Source organism: Takifugu rubripes, chromosome 8 (assembly GCF_901000725.2).
Source record: "Takifugu rubripes chromosome 8, fTakRub1.2, whole genome shotgun sequence".
NCBI classification, from domain to species: domain Eukaryota; kingdom Metazoa; phylum Chordata; class Actinopteri; order Tetraodontiformes; family Tetraodontidae; genus Takifugu; species Takifugu rubripes.
The window spans coordinates 13,472,215-13,493,443 of NC_042292.1; the positions used below are offsets into that span (position 1 = coordinate 13,472,215).

Sequence of the window (21,229 nt, forward strand, 5' to 3'; positions counted from 1 at the left end):
TTGCGTTACCGGAAGTCGAAGGCTCCGTTATGGTCTAAACCAGGGGTCGGCAACCCAACATGTTGGAAGAGCCATATTGGACCAAAAAAACAAGAAACAAATCTGTCTGGAGACGCAAAAAATTAAAAGCCTTATATAAGGCTTTTAATAAAAGCTTGAAAAAGCTCCAGGGAGCCACTAGGGCGGCGCCAAAGAGCCGCATGCGGCTCCAGAGTCGCGGGTTGCCGACCCCTGGTCTAAAATATAAATAAAACTAAAGGCCACACTGCCCTCTTGTGGGGGATAACGTAACTAGTACTCAACGTCAACTGAATTAAGAAAACGATGCCGCGTTGAATAAAGTGGTTGATTTGTATGAGTATTTACGAATATGTATCTGCTTTTAATTTGGTAAAATGCAGTCTGTTATATTCCAATAACGTTGGTTTGTAAAAAAATTCTCAGCCTTCCATTTTTTTAAAAACGTGACATGGACCTTTTTTGTGGTTGCGTCAAAGTCACAGAGGAGTTAAACCAAGATCAGTTTCTAGTGATGATCGGCTTTTCGCAAATACTGGCAGCCTTTCTTATTTTTGTCAATTTCCACGACTATTTGAAAGGTTTGCCGATGCTCTGCCTAGTTGTGGCAAATCTAAGATACTTTAAGCATTCCCTTTAAGTCATTGGCAGCCTTTCATTTTAATTCAGTCGATTTTCAACATAATCGACGACGTCGAGTGTGATGTTGCTTTATTTTTTTTTAAAGTTCTACGAGCAGATTTTATCGGCAGTGATAAAGCGAGGAGCGTTTAGGATTTTACGTTACTTAATCCTTTATTTGGCTACGCCAACAAAACAATAGTCCCGCAGCTGGGCGGCAGTTAATTATCGCTCATTCGAACAGCTGTACAGCGGAGTGATATTCCCTGTAAAAGGTCCCAGTGCCGAAGCACTCTCTCAGCACTCGCGGAATGTCTCCTGTCATTGGTCAGAACTCTCTGTTGGATTAAAAAACAAGTGTCTAAAGTACCACGTTACCACCTTGAACATTACAACCCCCCCCCAAAAAAAAAACACGGAGAAGAAGTTGTCTTTAACGCCTTTATTTGTATTTTTTTTATCACTTTTATTTGTATTGAAATTTATAACCGGTGTCTTTTTTTTTTTTTAACGGCTTTTGTCATCTAAGTCACCTAAACAAAAGTCACCAAAAATGATTTCCTGTTATACAAATCCGCCAGGTGAACATTCTTTCGGGCTTCATCAGGGTGATGATGGACAGCTGTGGCCCAACGCCGTGCGAGGGAGTTCCTATTATAACCATCGAGAGCACACTTCAGAAACACACGAATCCCCCAGACTGTTGACGCGAGAGTCAGCCGTCGTCAGCGGTAACAGAAGCTCAGGTGGCAATTTTTTTCACCCCCCCCCCCCCCCCCCCCCCACGAAAACAGAGATTCTTCACGGTTGAGCCGATACAACTGAGAACTACAACATCCCTGTCTGCGCTCATGAGGAGAGTTTGGAAAATGCGGATTTGTTGAGAGGCATCTTTAAATATCCCAGAAAGGAGGCGTTTAAACTGATGCTTCGATTCATGGCTAAACAAAGACTTCGACCTACGGGGAGAGAAGACCGAGGACTGGAGCCGAGGCCTCGCTAACGGGACTGCGCGAGCCTCGCCTTCAAATTATGGCGAAAGGAAAAGGGGAGGCTGGAGACCTGATATGGATATGAACACTTTGGATGCTGGACAACACGAGCCCGAGAAGAGCAGCGGCGTTGCTCCAGAACTCCAAAACAAATCAAGGATACAGTTTTTAGCTCCAATAACTTTGTCAGTTTCTTGCTAAATCCGCCCTGATGTTTGAACTCAGATCCGATAAACTGGGGAAAAAAAAAAAAAAAAAACAGAATTCCTCCTGACTGCTGCCCACAGTGGGCGGAGCCTCTTTTCTGGAACAGCGCCGCTGCAGATACATAGAAGAACCTGCACTTTTAGATGATTTTACATTTGTGATGTTAAAAAAAAAAAACCCACAAAGTAACGGATGCGACAGACGGCACTAGCGCGGCGGCGGATGCCGACGGACGACCCCCTGGAATGCTAATCGCTGTCCCTCTCCCGAGGTTAAGCCCTCGACTTGCTGGTGATGTTTTGGTAAAGTTTGAAAGCCAATTAAACGAGATTCAGTCGGGCGTTCCTAAACACTCCTCCCTGCCATCGCTCCTCGGTAGCTGCCTCATTTCCAGGGTGACGTCGGCGGGGTCCGCGGGCACGCCGGCGTCTGAATTGCGATGATGAGCTAGCCCCCGCGGCGACGCGGTTGCTGGTATGACGGTGTGCCCACCCCACCCCACCCCCAGCCCCATTCCCACTGTCCCTCAGTTTACAAGAAACAAAAAATAATAATAAAAGATCGAAGAAACAAACAGAAAAAAGAAATCCCCTCACCCCCAAACTGGGCCTGCCAGCACACCGTAAATTTCAAGTGTGTAAAGGTGTGTGTGTGTGTGTGTGTGTGTGCGGCCAAGGCCGCCAGAGTCTTTGAGAATATACGACGACTGCTCTGCGCGTGCGTGCGGAGGCTCCATGGGGGGTGAGGGGGACTCCTAGTATTTCTTCCCTGGGACGAACTCCTTCGCTTCAGGATTCAAGATGCTCTTCCTCTGCAAAGGAAAAGGGGGGAAATTAACCACCAAAGAAGAAGAGGAAGAGTTTTGCTCCCGTTTCTGGTCAACTCACCGCCACTTCCTCCAGGTTGCTGTGGTGGTCGCTGACCGACAAGCCATTGAGCTGCTGCTGCAGCTGGCCCACCCCCTGGTTGTTGAGGTCGCGCGATGGGATGAACCAGTCCTGGTCCTCCTCCTCCAGCATCTCCTGGAAGCAGCGCTCCAAGAACTCCTGCTCCAACAGCTCCTCCTCCACCTGGAAGTCAACCGACGGGCAAGAGAAACCGGTCAGGCGAAGAACTCGGGGTCGCTAAAAGTAAAAGGGGGAATCTTCATCACACCTGTCTGTTGTACTCCTCTTCGTTCTCCATCCACATGTACTCGGCGAAGGGGTTGGCGTCGTTGCTGTCTCCTGCGTGCCCGTTGGCCACCGGCTCCTTTCCCTCCTTGCCTGGAGCTCCTCCTCCGGGGGTCTTGGCCACCTCTGGACCGCTCATCTCAGCCGGCTCTGCGCGTCACAGCAGGAGAACTCAATAAATCCGCCTCCTATAGGTTTCCACCTCGCAGGTCTTCGCTGGCATCGCAAACCCGCTCCGTCGGGCCAACAAAGCCCCGAGTGTGTGGCCACGAACGGAGACAGACCGCGCAGAGTCAAGTCTCGTTTCCACTCAGTTCTCCCAGAAAAGCTCTCACAAAAGGAGAGTTTCCTCTGTTAAAGCCGATGGGAGGCTTCCTCTGTCCTGAGACCCACCAGCAATTAAGTTAATAATAAAGAAAAAAAGCTTTGCACCCCCCCCCGTGCATGCTGCTCATGTGATTTGCCCTCTGTGGTGACATAATCACTCAGACGGCTGCAACAGACGTGTCATGACTCAGCCGCAGCGTCGCAGTGGGGGGGGGGGGGATCTGGCTGAGCCCTCGGGGTCAGGGCTGAGTTGACGGATAGAAGGATCCCTTAAACTGGAGCGCCCGGTCCGATTGGTGCGTTCGCCCGACGCCGTATGACTGTTATTGTGAGCGCGGCGCCCTAAATGAAAGGTCAAACAAACACTTTTAACCTAAGTAGGTCAGTGGAACGAAAGGTGTGTCGGCCTGCTCCATTCATAAATGTAATCGGTGACAAGCGGCGCAAAGATTCACACTGGCCGTTCATCTATCGCCCGAAACAAGCAGAGCGAGAGCGTGAACACCAGGGGAAAATACACCCAGTCTAAATTTAATTCCTAGACGGTGGTGCCAGCATACCCGAGGTGATCCAAGCCCGCATCCAGGAGCCCGGCTCTCTTGTTTATATTTACTGGAGCTGCGGTGCGACGCGGCCATTTCTTTCGACGCATTAATTAATCCGGACTATTTGTCAAAGCTGTTGCGGACCAGCGAGAACTTTCCCCTGAAAGCGAGTCATATCGCCGACGCAGGTATGACCGACGCCGCCCTGACAGCAACAATCCTTTCAGCCAATTAGTCCGAGAGCATTTCTGGTTGGCCGATTACGTCACGCGGACTCGTCCGCTGGGGGCGACGGTGACACGCGCGGATGATCTCGCAGCCGTGTGCGCCTCGTGCACACGCTGCACATTTCACACGCCGTACGCGTTAGCCGAGGTCTTCCGCCGCACGATATGCTTCTCATATCCTTCTATTAGTAGCTGGCATCATCTGGGGTGCGTTGCTCTGCTGTGGTCACCGAGCCTGGGGTCTTAAGAAGCGCTTGAAAAGACAGGCTTTAGCAGAGCAAAACATGCAGCAATCACACAATAAATGCTCAATCTGCGTCTCCTCGTGTAGAAAGCTGCAGCGAGCGGGCCGCTGCACGATCAAGCTCGGACCGCGATATGAATAAATCATTGGGTCACCATTTTCTGCTCCCCCTGCCGCTCAGGTTGAAATTGCGTAACGGCGCGTTAGCGATGATTTCAAAATTCGGGAGTGGCGAGCACATGCCACGCCTGAAAAATTAGATTTTATAGACAAAAGTTAAACAGCAGACAGGTAGAAAGCTGTGGTTATGCAACACGGTCGGGGGGTATATTTAAATTTATATTACACATTATTTGACCACTTTTGTGGCCTGGGGGGAAAAAATGGTCCCCTCACGGACAAATAAAGTTTTTCTGTTTTGAATGGTGCAAAACTGGCTGTCAATCATGTTCCTCCAGACAGGAGTCCGTTTATCTAAGATCAGTCTAGAATTAATAAGACCAGAATAAAGCGGCTATTTGATTCTTATTGGTTCTTGAATGATTATCATCAAGACCTAAAAATTATGCAGAAGTTGTGTCGAAGTCCCCGTTTGAAATGGCACATTTAAAAAAAACAAAAAACTAGTCAAACCACTTGACAGGAAAACTTTCAGACACCCCCAGAAATGGCAACTTTAACAACATTCGAGTTTACTTTAAGTAAAATCTATATTTTACCAAGTTGAGTAGAAGCATTCAATGATTTGTCGGTTCCGTAAAGACAGCCAATCATTTATAATCAAACTATTAAAAAAGGGGGGGGCTGATGACCGCATTTCTTAGAATATAGCTTAATCTTAATTCAACTACCAAATAAAACGCTAATAAGGCAAGTGCGTGGTTCAAAACGCACACAAATCCGTGCTACGTGACGTTCTGTTATGCAACAGTTGATGTGTTGCATGTTATAGTAGCATGCTAGCGCTCCGCTAAACCCCACGATGCTAACAGGCTAAAGCAGATGTACGGGCCTACCTGGGGAGACGGTAAACGGACTGTACAGATCTAGCCGAGAGAATGCTACACCCACCGCTGGGCTGTCAGCGAGTGGGCCTAAGGTGAAAGCTATCTCTGCAACAACAAAGGGTACGCGGCGCTGGATAGCTGGAGGCGTTCTATCCAATAAAGTTGCGAGTCAAAGTAACGCGAAAACTGCTCGAGCACGAAGGCTACGTGACATGAAAGCACACTCTTGATTTGGGGAACACCCCACGCATCACGCCGAGGTCAAACTTAAATGCCGTTTGCATGTTTCGGGCCAAACAAAGTCGACTGCTCTTATCAGCTAGCATGCTGCTACAGCATGGCAGCATCAGTGAGGCAGGTCAACAAAACAAGCCCTCGCTTCGGGGATTACCACAGCTTTACACCACAGACGTGTCGTTCCAAAAAACACGCTGTCGCGTTCAAAAGTTACCTGGCATCGTTATCCTGGTATTCACTGTGACGTGTGACCAAAGTACAGCGCGAACAGTGCGTGCTCGTCGATCCCACCAGCGGAGATTACTTTGTGCTGCGATGCAACGTAGCTCAAGTTAGCTAAATCTTGTTAGCCACCTTGCTAACGTTAGAAAGCTGGGGCGGTCACGTGGTATAATGATGCGTTCAGCGTCCTCCCGAAATCTCACCGGAAACCAATCGTCGGAAACCCTCAAATGGGACGAATCACACTAAATTGTACTCTTTTTTTTAAACGCAAATGGTACAGAACAGCAGAATATTACGTTTCATGCTGAAAACCATGATGCAATAGCACTGAAACTGAAAAAGGTCGGTTTTCAGGTGATGGAAATTAACTTAATATCGACACGTGAGCACTAATGTGTTGATTCGTATCTATTTAGATCTTTTCACGTAAATTCAAACGAGAATGTAGTGATACAAAAAAGGGCTGCAAATTTACAATTCCACAAAACATCTGGTTATACTCCACTGCGGTATTCAAATTCCTTTTACCCCCTGAGGTTATAACTGCATATAAAGGTACATTCCAAAAGGAAAAATACAATAAACCCTGTATGTCTGTACAGTGTCAGTTCTGTGCTTCCTAGAACACTGACAGGGTATGGATGAAGTCTTCTTCTAATCTGTGTTTTTTATTATTAATTAACAACAGAAATTATGACACAAATCAAATACACAGCCGTCGGAAATGAGCTGTTTCTTAAAAACAGCTGTTCAGAATATCTGAAACTGAAACGCATCACAGTTTCACGCAAACTGGCAGCGCATAAACTACTGATGCTTTACTAAATATTAATTTTCTAGATTTTGTTCTCCAGATAAACTCAAAATAAACACTTTATACAGAGAGACCTGGAAAAGACTTTGGGTTTTAGGCCGGACGGCAAATGACGACTGTGCATTTGTTCATTAGTCATCGAAAATCGGAGGTAAAATTAGGTCCGCGAACGCAGCGTGTGAACAACCAGCTTCCGCCGCTCGGTTCTTTATGCTCCACCAAAACATGAATGCCTGCGTGGCTTTGGACACAAAGCCCCGCTGCCGAGCAACAACGAACCGTTTAACCAACCAGCTTTATTAATTCACTTCTAAGACGAAAACCTTACGATGTAAGAATATCAACTGTTGGAAAAGGCGCGTAGACACCACGGAACGGTGGTACCGTTTAATCTGCGCTGCCTTCGCACGAATTTGCCGGAGCGCAACACGCTGAGTAAAGACAGAGGTCCCGTTACTTTACAGTGAAATAACAATCATTTTTATGCTACTTTCGCTTGCTATCCAGTTGTCTCGTTTCAGCAAATCCTTCACTCACCGCACAACTTCAACTGCAGATACTCGGGGGGGGGATCCACAAAACAGCTGTCGGTGGGGGGCGAGAAACGGCTAATTTCCTGTCTTGGTGTCGCGAAAATGCACAGCTAATTAATTCTGACAAGCCTTTACCGGCGCTCTCTTTGGGGGCATATGTTTGCTCAACAAAGGATATAATACACAGTTTTTGATCTTAAAACGTCGTAGGAGGAGACGGACTGTCGCTGTCGCGTTTGGCCAGCTGTACCCTCCGCTCATTGGCTGGATTCGCCGTCAATCAACACGTTCTCGGGATCCTATTGGTCCACACGGATCAACGCCCCTTGCGACTCGCCAGTTCACGTATAAGTAAACAAAATAAGTTTTTTTTCTCTTCTCGAAGACCCTTTTTGCAATCGATATGGCCAGTTAATCGTTGACAACGTGGCTGTGCTCACTGGCTTTCTGTTGCAAACGGAGCGAATCTGGTTTGTGAGACTAATAGATCGGAGGGGAAAAAACTATGACTGCAGATTTAAAGCATGATAAAACCAATAAGATCATTTAAAAATGTCTCCACACTGGTGGGAAGGTTTCTTTGCGTGTGTGCTTCCAAACGATGCTGAATTAAACCTTAAACTCTTTCAAATATGCATATGGAAACCGATACATTGTCATTTTAAAGTGTAAAGATCATAAATGTTTTTCCGCCTTCAGATGTGCCTCTTATCTAAGAACTGCCAGTAAAGATTAACAGGAGCATCTTTCTGTGTGCGATGTGGAAAAACACAGTCTCCTTAGTGAGTCGCGTTTTTGTGAATGAGCCCCTTGTCAAAAACTACTTATGTCACGGAGTTATTATTCTCCAACAATAGAGCACAAATACACAAGACTGATGTTAAATTAACGTGGAAGTGGTTTGATGGAGCTGTTTATATATGAAGCTGACACAAAGTGTGTCTAATACAAGGGCTTAAGGACAATGGGAGTCACGTCTGCATCTACTGCATCTACTTCTTTCTGCTCCTATTTGAACATGAATATTTCGTAAAAATGCAAAAATTTGTCTGTTCTTATTTTCTATCTCACATTTCTTTGGCTATGTTCACTTGCATGTTCAAAATAAAATAAAATTTAAACACCTACAACCCTTTTGCATTCAAAAGCTTTTGTTTATTATTGTAAAAGTGAGGGGGGTCTTCAGAAATATGGAATTATTTAAAATATGTACGTTGCTCTCTTTGCGCTAAGAGGCTGCATTACCGTGAGGCCACAGCAGGGGGCGACTGTGACTCCACCGCTGTTTTAATAGAGGATGAAGCTTCGTGATCAAGGAGCATCTACCACAGTTGTTATTAACAGAGAGAAATCTAAATAAGTGCCATAAATTTGCATTCAGTAGTAAAAAGCAACAAGTTGCTCCTGTTGTTCATGTACTACATATTGTGTGTGTACATTGTTACTCAACAGGAAGAGAAGCTTCACGTGCAACCGCTCGTTGTCTGTTGTCTCTGTTGCAAGATGCACACACACGCTTGTGTGTCTGCACAGACCACGTTGTCACTACGCCTGCATGGCGACATGGATCGTGTATAGAGAGTTAAACAGAACATCGGAGCTGCTCCATTTGACCCCCGGTGTTGAACCTGTTGCCAGGTCAGGACTGCAGTGATTCCACTGATGCTCCTCACGGTGCTCCAAGGAGGTCTGGCAGCACCCAGAGCTCTGGAATGCTCTTCCTCCATCAAGAGCGGCCAGTTCGGTTCAAGACTTTCTTGTTTGTGCAGTGGGTTCAACGAGCCATGTGTCAGGCCCACATACTTCCATGGCTTTATTTCTCTTTCTTTCTTCCTTCTATCTCACGCCATTTTATCATTGCTGATACACACGCGCGCACATACCAGCCAATTATTGAACCAGCCCGGTTTTAAACTGGGATTATTTCTGCTGTTCTACAATAGTGAGGACTATTTTCTGCAGGAATTGAAAGTCAAATTTAGATTTACAGTACAAAAAAGGCCTTCCTTGCAAGCACCCTTCCACTTATTTCCAGGTCTCTTTTGCTCGAAGTTTCCTTCTTTGGTGTCTGAACATTAATCATTTATACCCTTCCTGCATGTCGCTCTCGTCCTCCAGCTTTTTGTTGCTGTTGCACAATGGCGCGCACTTGATCGGGTTCTGTGGGTGTTCTCCCAGAGCATTTCCCTTTGCCACCACCCCTGCTTCACCCCTACAATTTTTCTATCGCCACTTATCCATTCACACACAAGAATGTACAGGGAGTGCAGGCATGCACACACACACACACACACACACACACACACACACACACCAATGCTTGTACAGGAAGTGGCGTGTAAGCAGGTGCTGAGAACCATAATGTTGCGCAACAATCCAACATGGAACAAACCTGCAGTGTGTTTTATTTTAAGATGGGCTTTGCTCATTTGGGTGATATATTTTCATAACAAAACTCCCCCCAGGAACTTAAAGGAACACCCTGCTCCCACATGCAGAGTCAGTTGCACACACACGTGCACACACACACCTCTACACCGTTTTCTATATATACAAGAAAACTAGTTTGTCTTTTAGCCTGGTTAATATTTAGCTAGCATAGTTCACAGACGTTTGCTCAAAATTGATGTCAATAAAGACAAATTGAACCTTGAAATTTAATTAGTTTAGCGGGAATATTATGGACATAGAAATTGACTTTTGCACACGCTGGGATTTCCAGCCAGATACAGGAGCAGAAATTAGCCTTCAAGTAAAAATATTCAAGATGCATAAAAATTAAATTATATTAAAAATTAATGGAAACATCAGCTTATCCATCAAACTAAAATATCAAAATAAACTTTGCACATTTGAATAAACCAAATAAACTAAGTGATTCATTTTAAAAATGAATGGCAAAAAAATGATTGCTTGGCATTCATACACTAAAGCAGGTGTTAAACTCTAAAATTGCAAGTGCCCTCTCTTTGTTATTAATTCCATAATTGGGGTTAAAAAAAAGGCAATGTTTACATTTTTTAAACAAGGTTTGGTATTTCTGGTATTATAAAAGTATTTTTATATTTGTAGCTTGTTAGCTTAGCCCAGAAGTGTTTATGCAGCTTCATATTCATGTTGTAGAGATAAGAACAGTTGCATTTAGAATTAAGCCAACCCAATAAATGTGCTGGCTTTGATTATCGATAATAATAAATAAAGACTGCAGGCATGAACGAGACATCCTGTCATAACAGCATCCTGTTGGGGGGGAAAGGTTCTAATTCAGACGGCAGTTCCAGATTCTATTTAGAGGAGCTGGAGGAAGAACAGTGTGTGTGTGTGTGTGTGTGTGTGTGTGTGTGAGTGAGTGTGTGTGTTATGGGTGTGTTTCCATCATTTTAGCATTTCCAGGGACCCTTAGATAACATGGAATTCATATGAGGAATGCCACATAAGGGTTCCTTCCTGTCACCTGACTCTATCACTTCCTGCTTCCAGCATCCTTGATGGTTCGGAAAAAGTTCGGAATTTGTGGAAGGGCCTGAAAACCAAGATGGCGGGGGCTCAGGCACGCCCCAAAACCAAGTCCACAGATCAAACACCCTTGCTGTAATGCTGCTAATGTATTACCCAGCAAAGTAAAAGAACAAAATAGTTAAGTGATTAAAATAAAGGGTTGAAGAGAAAATGAGAAGAGCTGCTTCTAAATCTGAGAAAGCGTAAGTACGAAAGCTCCATAAAAGTCATGATGAAAAACTGGCATCCAGGAAAAGAGTCCATCTGAGCCATATGGGGCCTCCTGATTTTTTGGGCAGCGAGGGGGTGGGGGGGGGTGGAGGTGGGGGGTGCCAGGTAATGGCTTCCAGACACACACTCGTACACTTCTGCACCCTAATTCGATTTACCAATTCAACAGAGACGGAGTGTATAGGAATGCGTGTGTATACGTAAGAGGCTTTTTCTTTCAAGGCATCTTGGTTCCCTTGTGCCCATTGTATGAGTGTGTGAGTGTGAGTGTGAGTGTATGTGTGTGTGTTCTGGGGGTTAATGTATGCTTTCAATCACAGCTCCAGTGGGGAGAAATCAGATCCCTGCAGTACGCACAAACCCCCGAGAGCCAAACTACAACGCAAATTTCCAGGAAATGCTGCAACATTCTTGAAGCTGCCACTAAAAACAGAAGGCGGCGCTCTCTTTTCTGGGTTCCACGCCGCGCAGGCAAGCTAGCCCGCTTCAAACCCTCCAACGAGCTCGGAGATGGCCCCGACCATCAAGAACTCTCTTGTGGGGCTCCTTGGGCGACCCCGGGGGGCAGTAACTGACAGGGTGCCCCCCATAGCAGCACGATAAGTCGTGCTTTTGCAATGGCGGCTAACGTTAGCGAGGCTGACACGCTTTCTGCAGCCTCCACAAAGAAAACACCGCGTTCACGGAGCCCTCAACTGCAGCGAGGTCCCCGATGCACAGAACTAGATTCCTTTTCATTTTTTTTTGGGACCATCCGAGCGAATATCCCCCGAACAATCCGCCGCTTTTGGATTCCGGGGTGTTTATCGTCCGTCTCGGAACTTTGTATATAACAGAGGGTGTGAGCAGAGGAGCAGAGGAGCGAGATTTGAAAAAAAGAGGAAGACAGGAAGCGCTAATTAAACAGAGGAAGGATACATAAGGAGGAGTGGAAAGAGAGGGCAAGATGACTTATCAGGGATACAGGGCCCGCTCAGGGATACTCCACCCTCAGTGTCCGACTCGCAGTTTCCCAGTGAGGTGAATTCCCCCAGCGCCCCCCCCCCCCTTCCTGCACTGTCACACACACAGCCCTCCCACTCTTCTGCGTGTGTGTGTGTAAGTGTGTGACCGCTGTTTTTTGTTCCCTGACATTCCTACGCGGAGCAGAAAGGCAATGAGCTCAGCTGTGGAGAGACAGAACTAAGAAGCCACGCTCAACCCCCCCCCCCATTAGGGAGAGCGGAGAGTTTGTCGGTACCTCCATCCATCGGGGCTTATCTTCACCTGGACCGGATTAAGGAATTCCAGTTGCAGGAACGTTGAGGGAAGCATCCATCCTTCTTCTGAGCAGCTACCTGGAACTCCTGGAAAGTGGAATTTCAAGGTTTGGGACTTGTTTCAAGGTCAGAGAGTTGGAGGAGCTCACAAAGAGGTGAGTGTGTGTGTGGGGGGGCTGCACGTCTCTAAGTTTAACCTGCAGCCTTTTGCAAAAATTCATAAGAATTCCCACTTTTCCGAGTAAGAGCGGCGTGTCAGCGGTGCCTGGAGGTTGAGTGCACTCCAGGAAAGTTCCCTGTGGATTCAGAGTCCAGTGTTGCAGCTACAGTAAGTCCTGCTCCTCAGGAAGGGACGAAGAAAAGAAGACAAAGAGGGGAGACGAGAGCCGGGGGGGGGGGCGAAGGGATGACAGGGTGAACGAAAGAAGAAAAAACAGGGAGCTCAGGCAGGGACGAGATGTGATTAAACACATTTTAAAGGTCTCGGTCACGCCGGAATAAACGCTCGCAGATGTTCCCGGAGAACGTGCACATCTTTGACGTATTGTCAGAGTTGATCCTCCCTAAGGGTTCATTAATACACGCTGATCCAGAATATGTTTAGAATTCACTGTTATCGGTCAACACTTATGTAATGTTGAAATATGCTCACAATTAACTGCCGTGGGAGGTGTTTTTATTTAAGTTCCACCGAGATGAAATCAATGTAATTAGTGTCCCAAACAACAGAAGAAGAAACCAAATGGAATGTTTTTAAACCCTTATTTGATATGAACGTCGATAACAAATGGAGGAACCAAGAAGGATTTCTTTTTAGCGTTCATCGTGTTCCCATCATGTCAGAAAGTGAACGTTCTTCCTACCCTGCTCTCCCGTTCTCTCCCTTTAGAAACGCGCACGTGTCACCTTTCATTTGCCAGACTTTGGATCTGGATGGGTTGAGTTATTCTGGGTCGACTTTGCCTGAATAAAATCCATCGCGGGGGCATTCGGCTTATATTTGAGGAGGGGTCTTTTTTTTTAGAAACGAAAAAAAAAACCTTGAGAGGAAGTGAAGCCGCCTAATCCAGTTTGATTTGCGTACGTGGTGGATTTTCAAAGGAAATCCAGTCAGCTCGCGTACGTTGCTGACAGCTAATTCTCTCTTGTGTTGCAAAAAACATCCAAAAGTCAATTACAACAAACCGGGATCAATATCAATTCACTGTGAAGGATTTGTTTGTTCGTTTGTTTGTTTATGTGTTGCCCCTATATGTCACCCTTTTCCCTGCAGACCCTGATTCCTGTAAAGATGGCTGACATACTGCAGCCAGACCCAAAGCTGCAGATACCTGGTGAGCGACACACACACATACACACACACACACACACACACACACACAGACACGTGTGTGTCTGCATGCTTTATCGCCATGGAAACCTGGTCAAAATGACTCAGTTATGGATCTTTATCTGGCGTCGACCTTTTCCACGTCCCGCTCCCACCGGGGAGTATCGCTCGCACCAGACCACGCGCACATTCCAGCGGTTGATCAAAAACGATTCCTCCTCCGTTTCCTGTCAGGCCAAGAAGCGCGTTCGCAGCTAAATTTGCTCACGTCTGCAGTGAAAAGGTTGCTTTATTCCTGCGCCAGCTTCCCTTTGGAAACCGTCCTCTCTCTTCCTTTGATTCCCAGGTCGCGACGTGTCGGCCTCTTCCTCGCCCGCCACCGTTAGGAACGAGTGCAGCATCACCCCCCTCACGCCCTCGCCCTCTCCGGTAACACACACAACCTTTATTTCCTATTTATGTGACTTTTAAACACTCTTAAACACCATCTGTACAGCCACATCCACTTTGCACTGTTATTTGTGGTTAGCAATAAAAAAGTACCACACAAAGAAAGGAGGGGGGGGGGGTCTGAACATGTTTAAACTAATTATAACTAATATATGGAAGGATTTGTGGGTGGGGGGGGGGGGGTTAAATTTCTAACAGAAAAAAGCTATAATTTAGAGTTTAATGGCAAAAATCCCCACAGAGTGAAAGCTGGAGTTGTGTGTCTTTGCCCCCTCAGAGGGTGGAGGTCAGACCCAAGATGGCCTGTCCATTCTCGGTCGTCGTGGCGATAGACTTCGGGACGACCTCCAGCGGCTACGCCTTCAGCTTCACCCAAGACTCCGAGGCCATCCACATGATGAGGTGGGGCGCCCCCGCGTGTCGCTGATCTCAGCTGTTGTTCGCGATCTGACAAAATCCTCCGATCAAAACAGGCGCTGGGAGGGCGGCGACCCCGGCGTGGCCAATCAGAAGAGCCCCACCTCCCTCCTGCTGACCCCCGACTTGCGCTTCCACAGTTTCGGCTTTGCGGCCCGGGACTTCTACCACGACCTGGACCCGGAGGAGGCGAGGCACTGGCTGTACTTCGACAAGTTCAAGATGAAGATCCACAGCACCAGCGTAGGGCGGAGATGAGAGCACGCCTGACCTTTGACCTCCGCCTACACCTTCCAGAACAGCCTAAACGGCTTGTTTTTGCTGCAGGACCTCACCATGGAAACGGAGCTGGAGGCGGTCAACGGCCGGAGGGTCCGCGCCATCGAGGTGTTCGCGCACGCGCTGCGGTTCTTCAGGGTCCACGCCTTAAAGGTAGCAGCTCCCCCCGTCCCCACGGGGCACTCGCTCGATGTCAAAGCGTTCATCTTCGTCTCCCCTGCAGGAGGTGAAGGACCAGTCGTCCACCGTCCTGGAGGGGGAGGAGATCAGATGGGTGATCACCGTCCCGGCCGTGTGGCGGCAGCCTGCCAAACAGTTCATGAGGGAGGCTGCGTACCTGGTAGGGTCACACGCTGATATTCCCAGCCCCCGCAGAGGCGTAAAAAATGGGGGGTTTGCTTTGGTTGGACACCGTAGAAAGTGTGGTCATCGTTCTCCGTGAAGGAGCATATGGGGAGGGGGGGGGGCATGGAAAGAAATTGTTCCCGTGAAGGATCGCTTACCAGTTCTCCCAAACACACAAAGACCGGAGGAATCAGGGTTCTCACGGTAAAACGGCGCAAGGTTTTACTTTTCGGCTGCAGATCCTCGAAAACCTGCCCCCAAACGCGCATGTTTGCGTGCGCACGGACACCCAGTGCGTGCGCACGCTGCTCGGGCCGAAGGGCCGTTGGTGGGGGGGAGTGTGCGCTTCCTGCAGGCGGTGATGTCATCGCCAGGGAACAATGAAGGAGACCGGCGTACAAACACAGGAAGTGGTGTCCCGACCACCGCCCTGCGTGCACACACACCCTCACTAATGCAGCCACTCACCGTCCAATACCAGACATGCAGATATGCAGCACGTATGCTGACCGGTGTCCAGTAATAAAAGCATATTTAAGGATTGTTGATGGGTCGCATATGTGGCTTTTGTCACCATCGTCCACTTCCCTCTCCCCTTTCCCGAGGCCGGTCTGGTGTCGCCCGAATGTCCCGAGCAGCTCCTCATCGCCCTGGAGCCCGAGGCCGCGTCCATTTACTGCCGCAAGCTCCGCCTCCACCAGGTGATCGACCTGAGTCTGCAGCCGATCCTGAACGGCTTGGATCCGGACGGGGCCCGGCCCTTCGACTCCAGCTTCAGACAAGGTAGTGAAGGCTGGGGGGGGGGCAGGAGGGAAAGTGGATTCCGATTGGTCGATGTTTTGTTTTACTCCGCAGCGTTCCTGGAAACAGTTGTGGGGTTGCTGCACTGGGGGGGGGGGGGTATATTTCATGGCAGACTGGGTGTTTGAGCGTGGTTTGGCCTCATCAGTTGGCCGTTTCGTGTGTTTTCTTCCAGGATTCTTTGTGATGCGACCAACTGGCACTAGCATAGCGTTGTTTGGTTGCTGTTGTTGCACTTTGGTCTGGAGAAAACCCCTAGTGAAGGTGGCGTAGCGTTCTAGCGTAGGAGCCAAAGGGCCGTTTCAGGCGAGCAGAGCCGACAGCGACAAATAACTCATCCAACAGTGACACACACACGCAGAGAGCGTTCAAATACACACACTCGACACAGGATATGGTAATTGGAACAAGGTGCGGTGAGACTATGATCTCACCCCCCTCCTCGCCTGTCATTCTCTCTCTACCTCACACACGTTCCTTTAATCATCGCCCCCCATCTCGCCAGCTCCCTTTCTTGCCTCTCTTCAGCCGGGTCAAATCTTTTTGCAGGACGCACGCTTGGCATCACGCTCAGGCGATCTTTAGCTCCATCCCATTTTGTCCCCAAACTTAGCACCGGGGAACCATTAACGCACACACTGCATCACACAAACACACACTTGCATTTTCTTTTCAAAAAAAATAAATGGTTTCCAGACTCGCTACACACACACACACACACACACACACACACGCACACACACACACACACACACACACACGTACACATTCCGCATCAAATGGGATCTTGGAACAACTTTAGGTTCTCTCTCTTTCTTGGATTTGAGGAAACCTTTTAAAAACCACTGTGATTTAAATTATACAAACATTTCAGACTGACAATGGTCTGACTTATAACTCCACCATATAAATTTACATCCACAATCAGAGAGGCCGATAGAATCCGTTTTAATGTAATTTCTCCCTTTTTTGGATAATTGTGCATCCCTGCCAAGCCAGTTATATTTCAATGCATGGGAAATGATGTCAGCATGTCTGATGTATGCTTTCATTGTATTTGCCCTGTTAAACAAGCTGTCAGGTATTTTATGTTTTAGTTGGCCTCTCCTATACATTTAAGCTGCCACTCAAGTGTGTGTGTGTGTGTGTGTGTGTGGGTGTCTGTTTGAGCGTGAAAAAGTAATAATAAAATCGTTTCCCACAAATGATTCATGTCATAGACAAACATAAATGAAGACTTTGGTGTATTTGTCTTGCGTTCTGTACCCTTTTCTGACGCTCTTCATTCGGCTAATGCATAAATGACCTTCTAGTCCGCCGTCCTTATTCTCAAAGAAATTTGTTTTCCTCCAAGTAGCTGCGGGAAAGTAGTGCAAGGTGGTGAAAGGTGGTGATGACTCCTCTGGCCCACAGCTGGGCCATAAAAATTCTTGTCCAATTTATTTAGTGAGGATGTATAGGAGAAAAAAAAGGGTTCACGGGCCTGGAGCAATATTTCACTCGGTGGCTGCGGGTTTGTTACACGCGGTGGGAGTTGTGGTGCATTTTTTTGACATAAAGTATGCATTAGTGTTGTAGGTTGGAGGTGCTTAAGTTTAGCTGGAGTTTGAGGGTTTTAAAGCTGCTAGCATGATTTAGAATGTAGCTTCTCTTCACTAATCCCTCCCCCTTCTGGTCTTTGACCAAAGCCACGCCCCCTTACTGACATGCACGAGCAAGATTGTAAAACCACCGCTGCTGACGATGTCATTCACTGGTAGAGCCAGATATTACCGTAATGAATGTAACTAGCAAACTAACTCACAACATTACAACTAGAAAGTGAGAAATGACTGACACCTCGTCGGCCACGCCCTCTGGCTCTGATTGGTTGCTTTTCCTCAGGTTTATGCACATGTGATATATTTAAATAATGTTAAAAGATCTGCAGCCGCGTTCTGCTAACGATGACGATCAAGAAAGAGCACAGAAAGTATATTTAGAGAGAACTTTCAGGTTCCATCCTGACCTGAAAGAAGCTGAAATGTATTCAATTACTGCAGCCCTCCACCAGGGGGCAACTTTAGCAAACTCTATTTTATTAATTCTGTTGTTAAAATGTTACTGAGGTGTCTGTTGACCCGTTTGTTCACCCATTAAACTGAGTTATTTTGTGTGAAAAGCATAACGTGGATAAACAGTGCATTGGGAGGCAGCGCTGAATAAATCTCTGACCTTTTGAACTGAGGCTAATGACACGCGTCCCCCCCAGCGAGGTCACGTCCACATATCAAAGCTTGTTGTGTGTTTGCTGCAGCCAGGGAGCAGCTGAGGCGATCCAGACACAGCAGGACCTTCCTGGTGGAGAGCGGGACCGGAGAGCTGTGGTCGGAGCTGCAGACCGGTAAGGACGCACAGGAACCCCACACGTCCGACATATTGATGATTCTGACCCCTGACCTCTGGACGGTGAATCAGAGAGGCGGGGTTGTGACGCTCTGATTCTTGACCTTCTCTTCCTGCTGTCATCGCCCCGTTCTGCAGCAGTTTATTTTTGTTGTTCAGACATAATTTATGTATTTTTCTTTGTGACCTCGAGCCGCTGATGCACCCACATCGTGTGTAAACCTCCATTTGGAGTCACAAATGGAAAACAGACTGTACATTTTACTGTCAAAAACACACCTTAAGAGCTGCGCAGTGCAGAAAAAACATCAGTTTAAGAGCATAAGCTACAGGAAAGTGCTACCGCTAGCAGATCGCCCAGTTTTACATTATTATTGTTACTATGTTTAGGGGTTAAAAGGTCAGAAAAATCTGACCATGCCTGGAATTAAAAAGCACGAATCAACCCCTTGTGGTTGGACAATCTTAAATTCGTGCTGCAGTTGACATCCAGGTCTGTGCTGAGCCGTGACAGGGATCTAAGGAACCTCGCCGCTCTCCTTCCTGTCCCGCGCAGGAAGGGCCCGGCCCAGGGGACACCCGGCGTCGGCGCCCCAGAACCCAAAGGAGAAGAGACCCTCTTTTGTTGTCTGTAATTCTGTCGCTCCTCCAAATCCACTTTAATCCCGGACACGCGCGTCCGACGCTCGCGCCCGCGCTCGTGTTTGCGTCGGGGGGCGGCGTCGCCTCACAAACCCGGGCTCTTATCGCTCCGAGCGCAATCACGTACATAAACACGCTCGCAGATGGAGCGGATCGCAGATGCCTGGAGGTTGTTTATGTTTTAGAGGGCCTCTTGGCCGAACACACACGCACATACAACGTGTGCTCAAAGGGCTTTTTCTGCTCTCTGGGCCAGATGTTTGTCGTGCCGACGTGTCCACCTCTGGCTGCACGTAAAATAAAGCCGTTAAACACATTTAAAAACACCTCTGCAACATAGAAGCACCAGGAAGCACAAAGGCTTTGGCCCATTGTTGCAGTAGTTCACGTATTCTTCCTACGTAGGCGACAGGTATATTGTGGCGGACTGTGGAGGAGGAACCGTTGACCTGACGGTTCACCAGATCGAGCAGCCGCAGGGGACCCTGAAGGAGCTCTACAAGGCTTCAGGTACAATTATTCCTGCCAGATTGAGAATTCCCAGAATCCTCTGCCAGCTAAAGGCGAAGGTTCTCCCCCCTCAGGCGGCCCGTACGGGGCGGTTGGCGTGGACTTGGCCTTCGAGGCCATGCTGTGCCAGATATTCGGAGAGGACTTCATCCAGAGTTTCAAAGCCAAGCGTCCGGCGGCCTGGGTGGACCTCACCATCGCGTTCGAGGCGAGGAAGCGGACGGCGGCCCCGGGCAGGGCCAACGCCCTGAACATCTCGCTCCCCTTCTCTTTCATTGACTACTACAAGAGTCACAAGGGTCAGAGCGTGGAGGCCGCCCTCAGGAGGAGCAGGTGAGCCTCCCGTGTTCCCATTTAGATTTCCTGTCAATGTGCGGATATTTCGGAGGGAAATGTCACGAAATGATGCGTTTGGAGGTAAAAGGAGGCGAGGAAAAATACGTATGACATCACAATGTCGGATGAGGGGAAATAACGCGGCCGTGATTGGGCCGTTTCCCGTCTTCGCCGTGTTTCAGCATCAACATCGTGAAGTGGTCGTCCCAGGGGATGCTGCGGCTGACGCAGGAAGCCATGAATGAACTCTTCCAGCCGACCATCGCCAACATCGTTAAACACATCGGTAGGAGGAAAAGGCTCCGCTTTGATGAGGAAGAGGGAATTGCGGGATTTTTTTTGGGTGACTGTCGTTCTTCCCCCAACAGAGGAGCTGATGGTAAAGCCAGAGGTGCGCGGCGTGCGCTTCCTCTTCCTGGTTGGGGGCTTTGCCGAGTCGCCCATGCTGCAGAAAGCGGTCCAGAGGGCACTCGGAAGGTCGTGCCGCATCATCATCCCGCACGATGTTGGGTTGACGATACTCAAGGGCGCCGTCCTGTTCGGGCTGGATCCCACCGTGGTGAGTTCTGAGTGGTTCCTCGTGGTTAGAGAAAGCCACACCTCTCTCTAACAAGCGTTCCCTCCAGGTCAGGGTGCGTCGATGCCCCCTCACCTATGGCGTGGGGGTCCTGAACCGGTTTGTGGAGGGCCGCCACCCTCGTGATAAGCTCCTCATGAAGGACGGTCGCGAGTGGTGCACCGACATCCTCGACCGCTTCGTCTCCGTCGACCAGTCGGTGGCGCTGGGCGAGGTGGTGAGGAGGAGCTACACCCCGGCTCGACTGGGCCAGAGGAAGATCATCATCAACATCTACTGCAGCGCGACGGACGACGTCACCTACATCACCGACCCCGGCGTGAGGAAGTGCGGCATGATAACTCTGGACCTGCCCGAGCCTCTGCCGCCGCCGGGGGCGGTGGGAGGAGCCGGGGCCGGAGCTCCAGACAGAAGGGAGATCAGGGCCACCATGCAGTTCGGAGACACGGAGATCAAAGTCACAGCCGTCGACGTCATGTCCAACCGATCCGTCCGGTCCTCCATAGACTTCCTGTCCAACTGAGGAGGAGCAGGAAGTGGGAACAAGTACTGGAAAAATAGACAGTTACCAAAGGGATCATTTTTAAAAACACGGTACTTTGAGAGTGATGTCTTTGGACAGAAATGGATGCCACAGCTTCAATTTTACTCCTTTAAGCAGATCTTGCACAGAACTGCCACTTCTGGAAGGGGCCATCATGTGACATCACACCCACCACTGTTTGATTCAGATAAAAGGCACATTAACTACTTTGTTCTCCTACCGTAAAGTGTATAAGTTGTATTTTTTTTAAACAGTTAACCTTATTTATATCCATTTCTACTAACCGTAATTGAACATTGACCAAACTACCTGAACCGCAAATTTCTCTTGAACGTACCCCACCTAGCGGTGGAACCGTAGAATCGCAAGCGGCATTACTCATTTACAAAGACGTCTTTAATTTTAAAAACATAAGCTTGAAATGTACCGTTTGGGGGTTATTTTGACCACATGTTG

At 48.2% G+C, this 21,229-nt stretch overlaps 2 protein-coding genes across 3 annotated transcripts; one reads left to right on the forward strand and one right to left on the reverse strand.

Annotated features, from left to right (window-relative positions):
* Nucleotides 1–1,066: 1,066 nt before the first annotated feature.
* Nucleotides 1,067–7,383, reverse strand: paip2b (poly(A) binding protein interacting protein 2B). Of its 2 annotated transcripts, none has more exons than XM_011619169.2 (4): nt 7,174–7,383; nt 2,994–3,160; nt 2,726–2,908; nt 1,067–2,649 (listed from the first exon to the last, which is right to left on the reverse strand). In XM_011619169.2, exons 2-4 carry the CDS (start codon nt 3,147–3,149, stop codon nt 2,593–2,595), a joined length of 396 nt encoding a protein of 131 aa, XP_011617471.1. In that variant the 5' UTR covers nt 3,150–3,160; nt 7,174–7,383; the 3' UTR covers nt 1,067–2,592. The 2 variants fall into 2 exon arrangements, with proteins under 2 accessions (XP_011617471.1, XP_003977963.1); XM_003977914.3 differs by lacking the exon at nt 7,174–7,383 and adding an exon at nt 5,812–5,971.
* Nucleotides 7,384–11,757: 4,374 nt separating this feature from the next.
* On the forward strand, nt 11,758–21,155 carry hspa12b (heat shock protein 12B). Its single transcript, XM_003977921.3, has 14 exons — nt 11,758–12,312; nt 13,431–13,491; nt 13,834–13,916; nt 14,215–14,339; nt 14,411–14,597; nt 14,682–14,786; nt 14,857–14,973; nt 15,584–15,761; nt 18,076–18,162; nt 19,212–19,316; nt 19,391–19,649; nt 19,835–19,938; nt 20,021–20,211; nt 20,279–21,155. The coding sequence occupies exons 2-14, from the start codon at nt 13,449–13,451 to the stop codon at nt 20,750–20,752; spliced, it is 2,058 nt and encodes a 685-aa protein (XP_003977970.1). The 5' UTR covers nt 11,758–12,312; nt 13,431–13,448; the 3' UTR covers nt 20,753–21,155.
* The last annotated feature ends 74 nt before the right edge of the window (nt 21,156–21,229 follow it).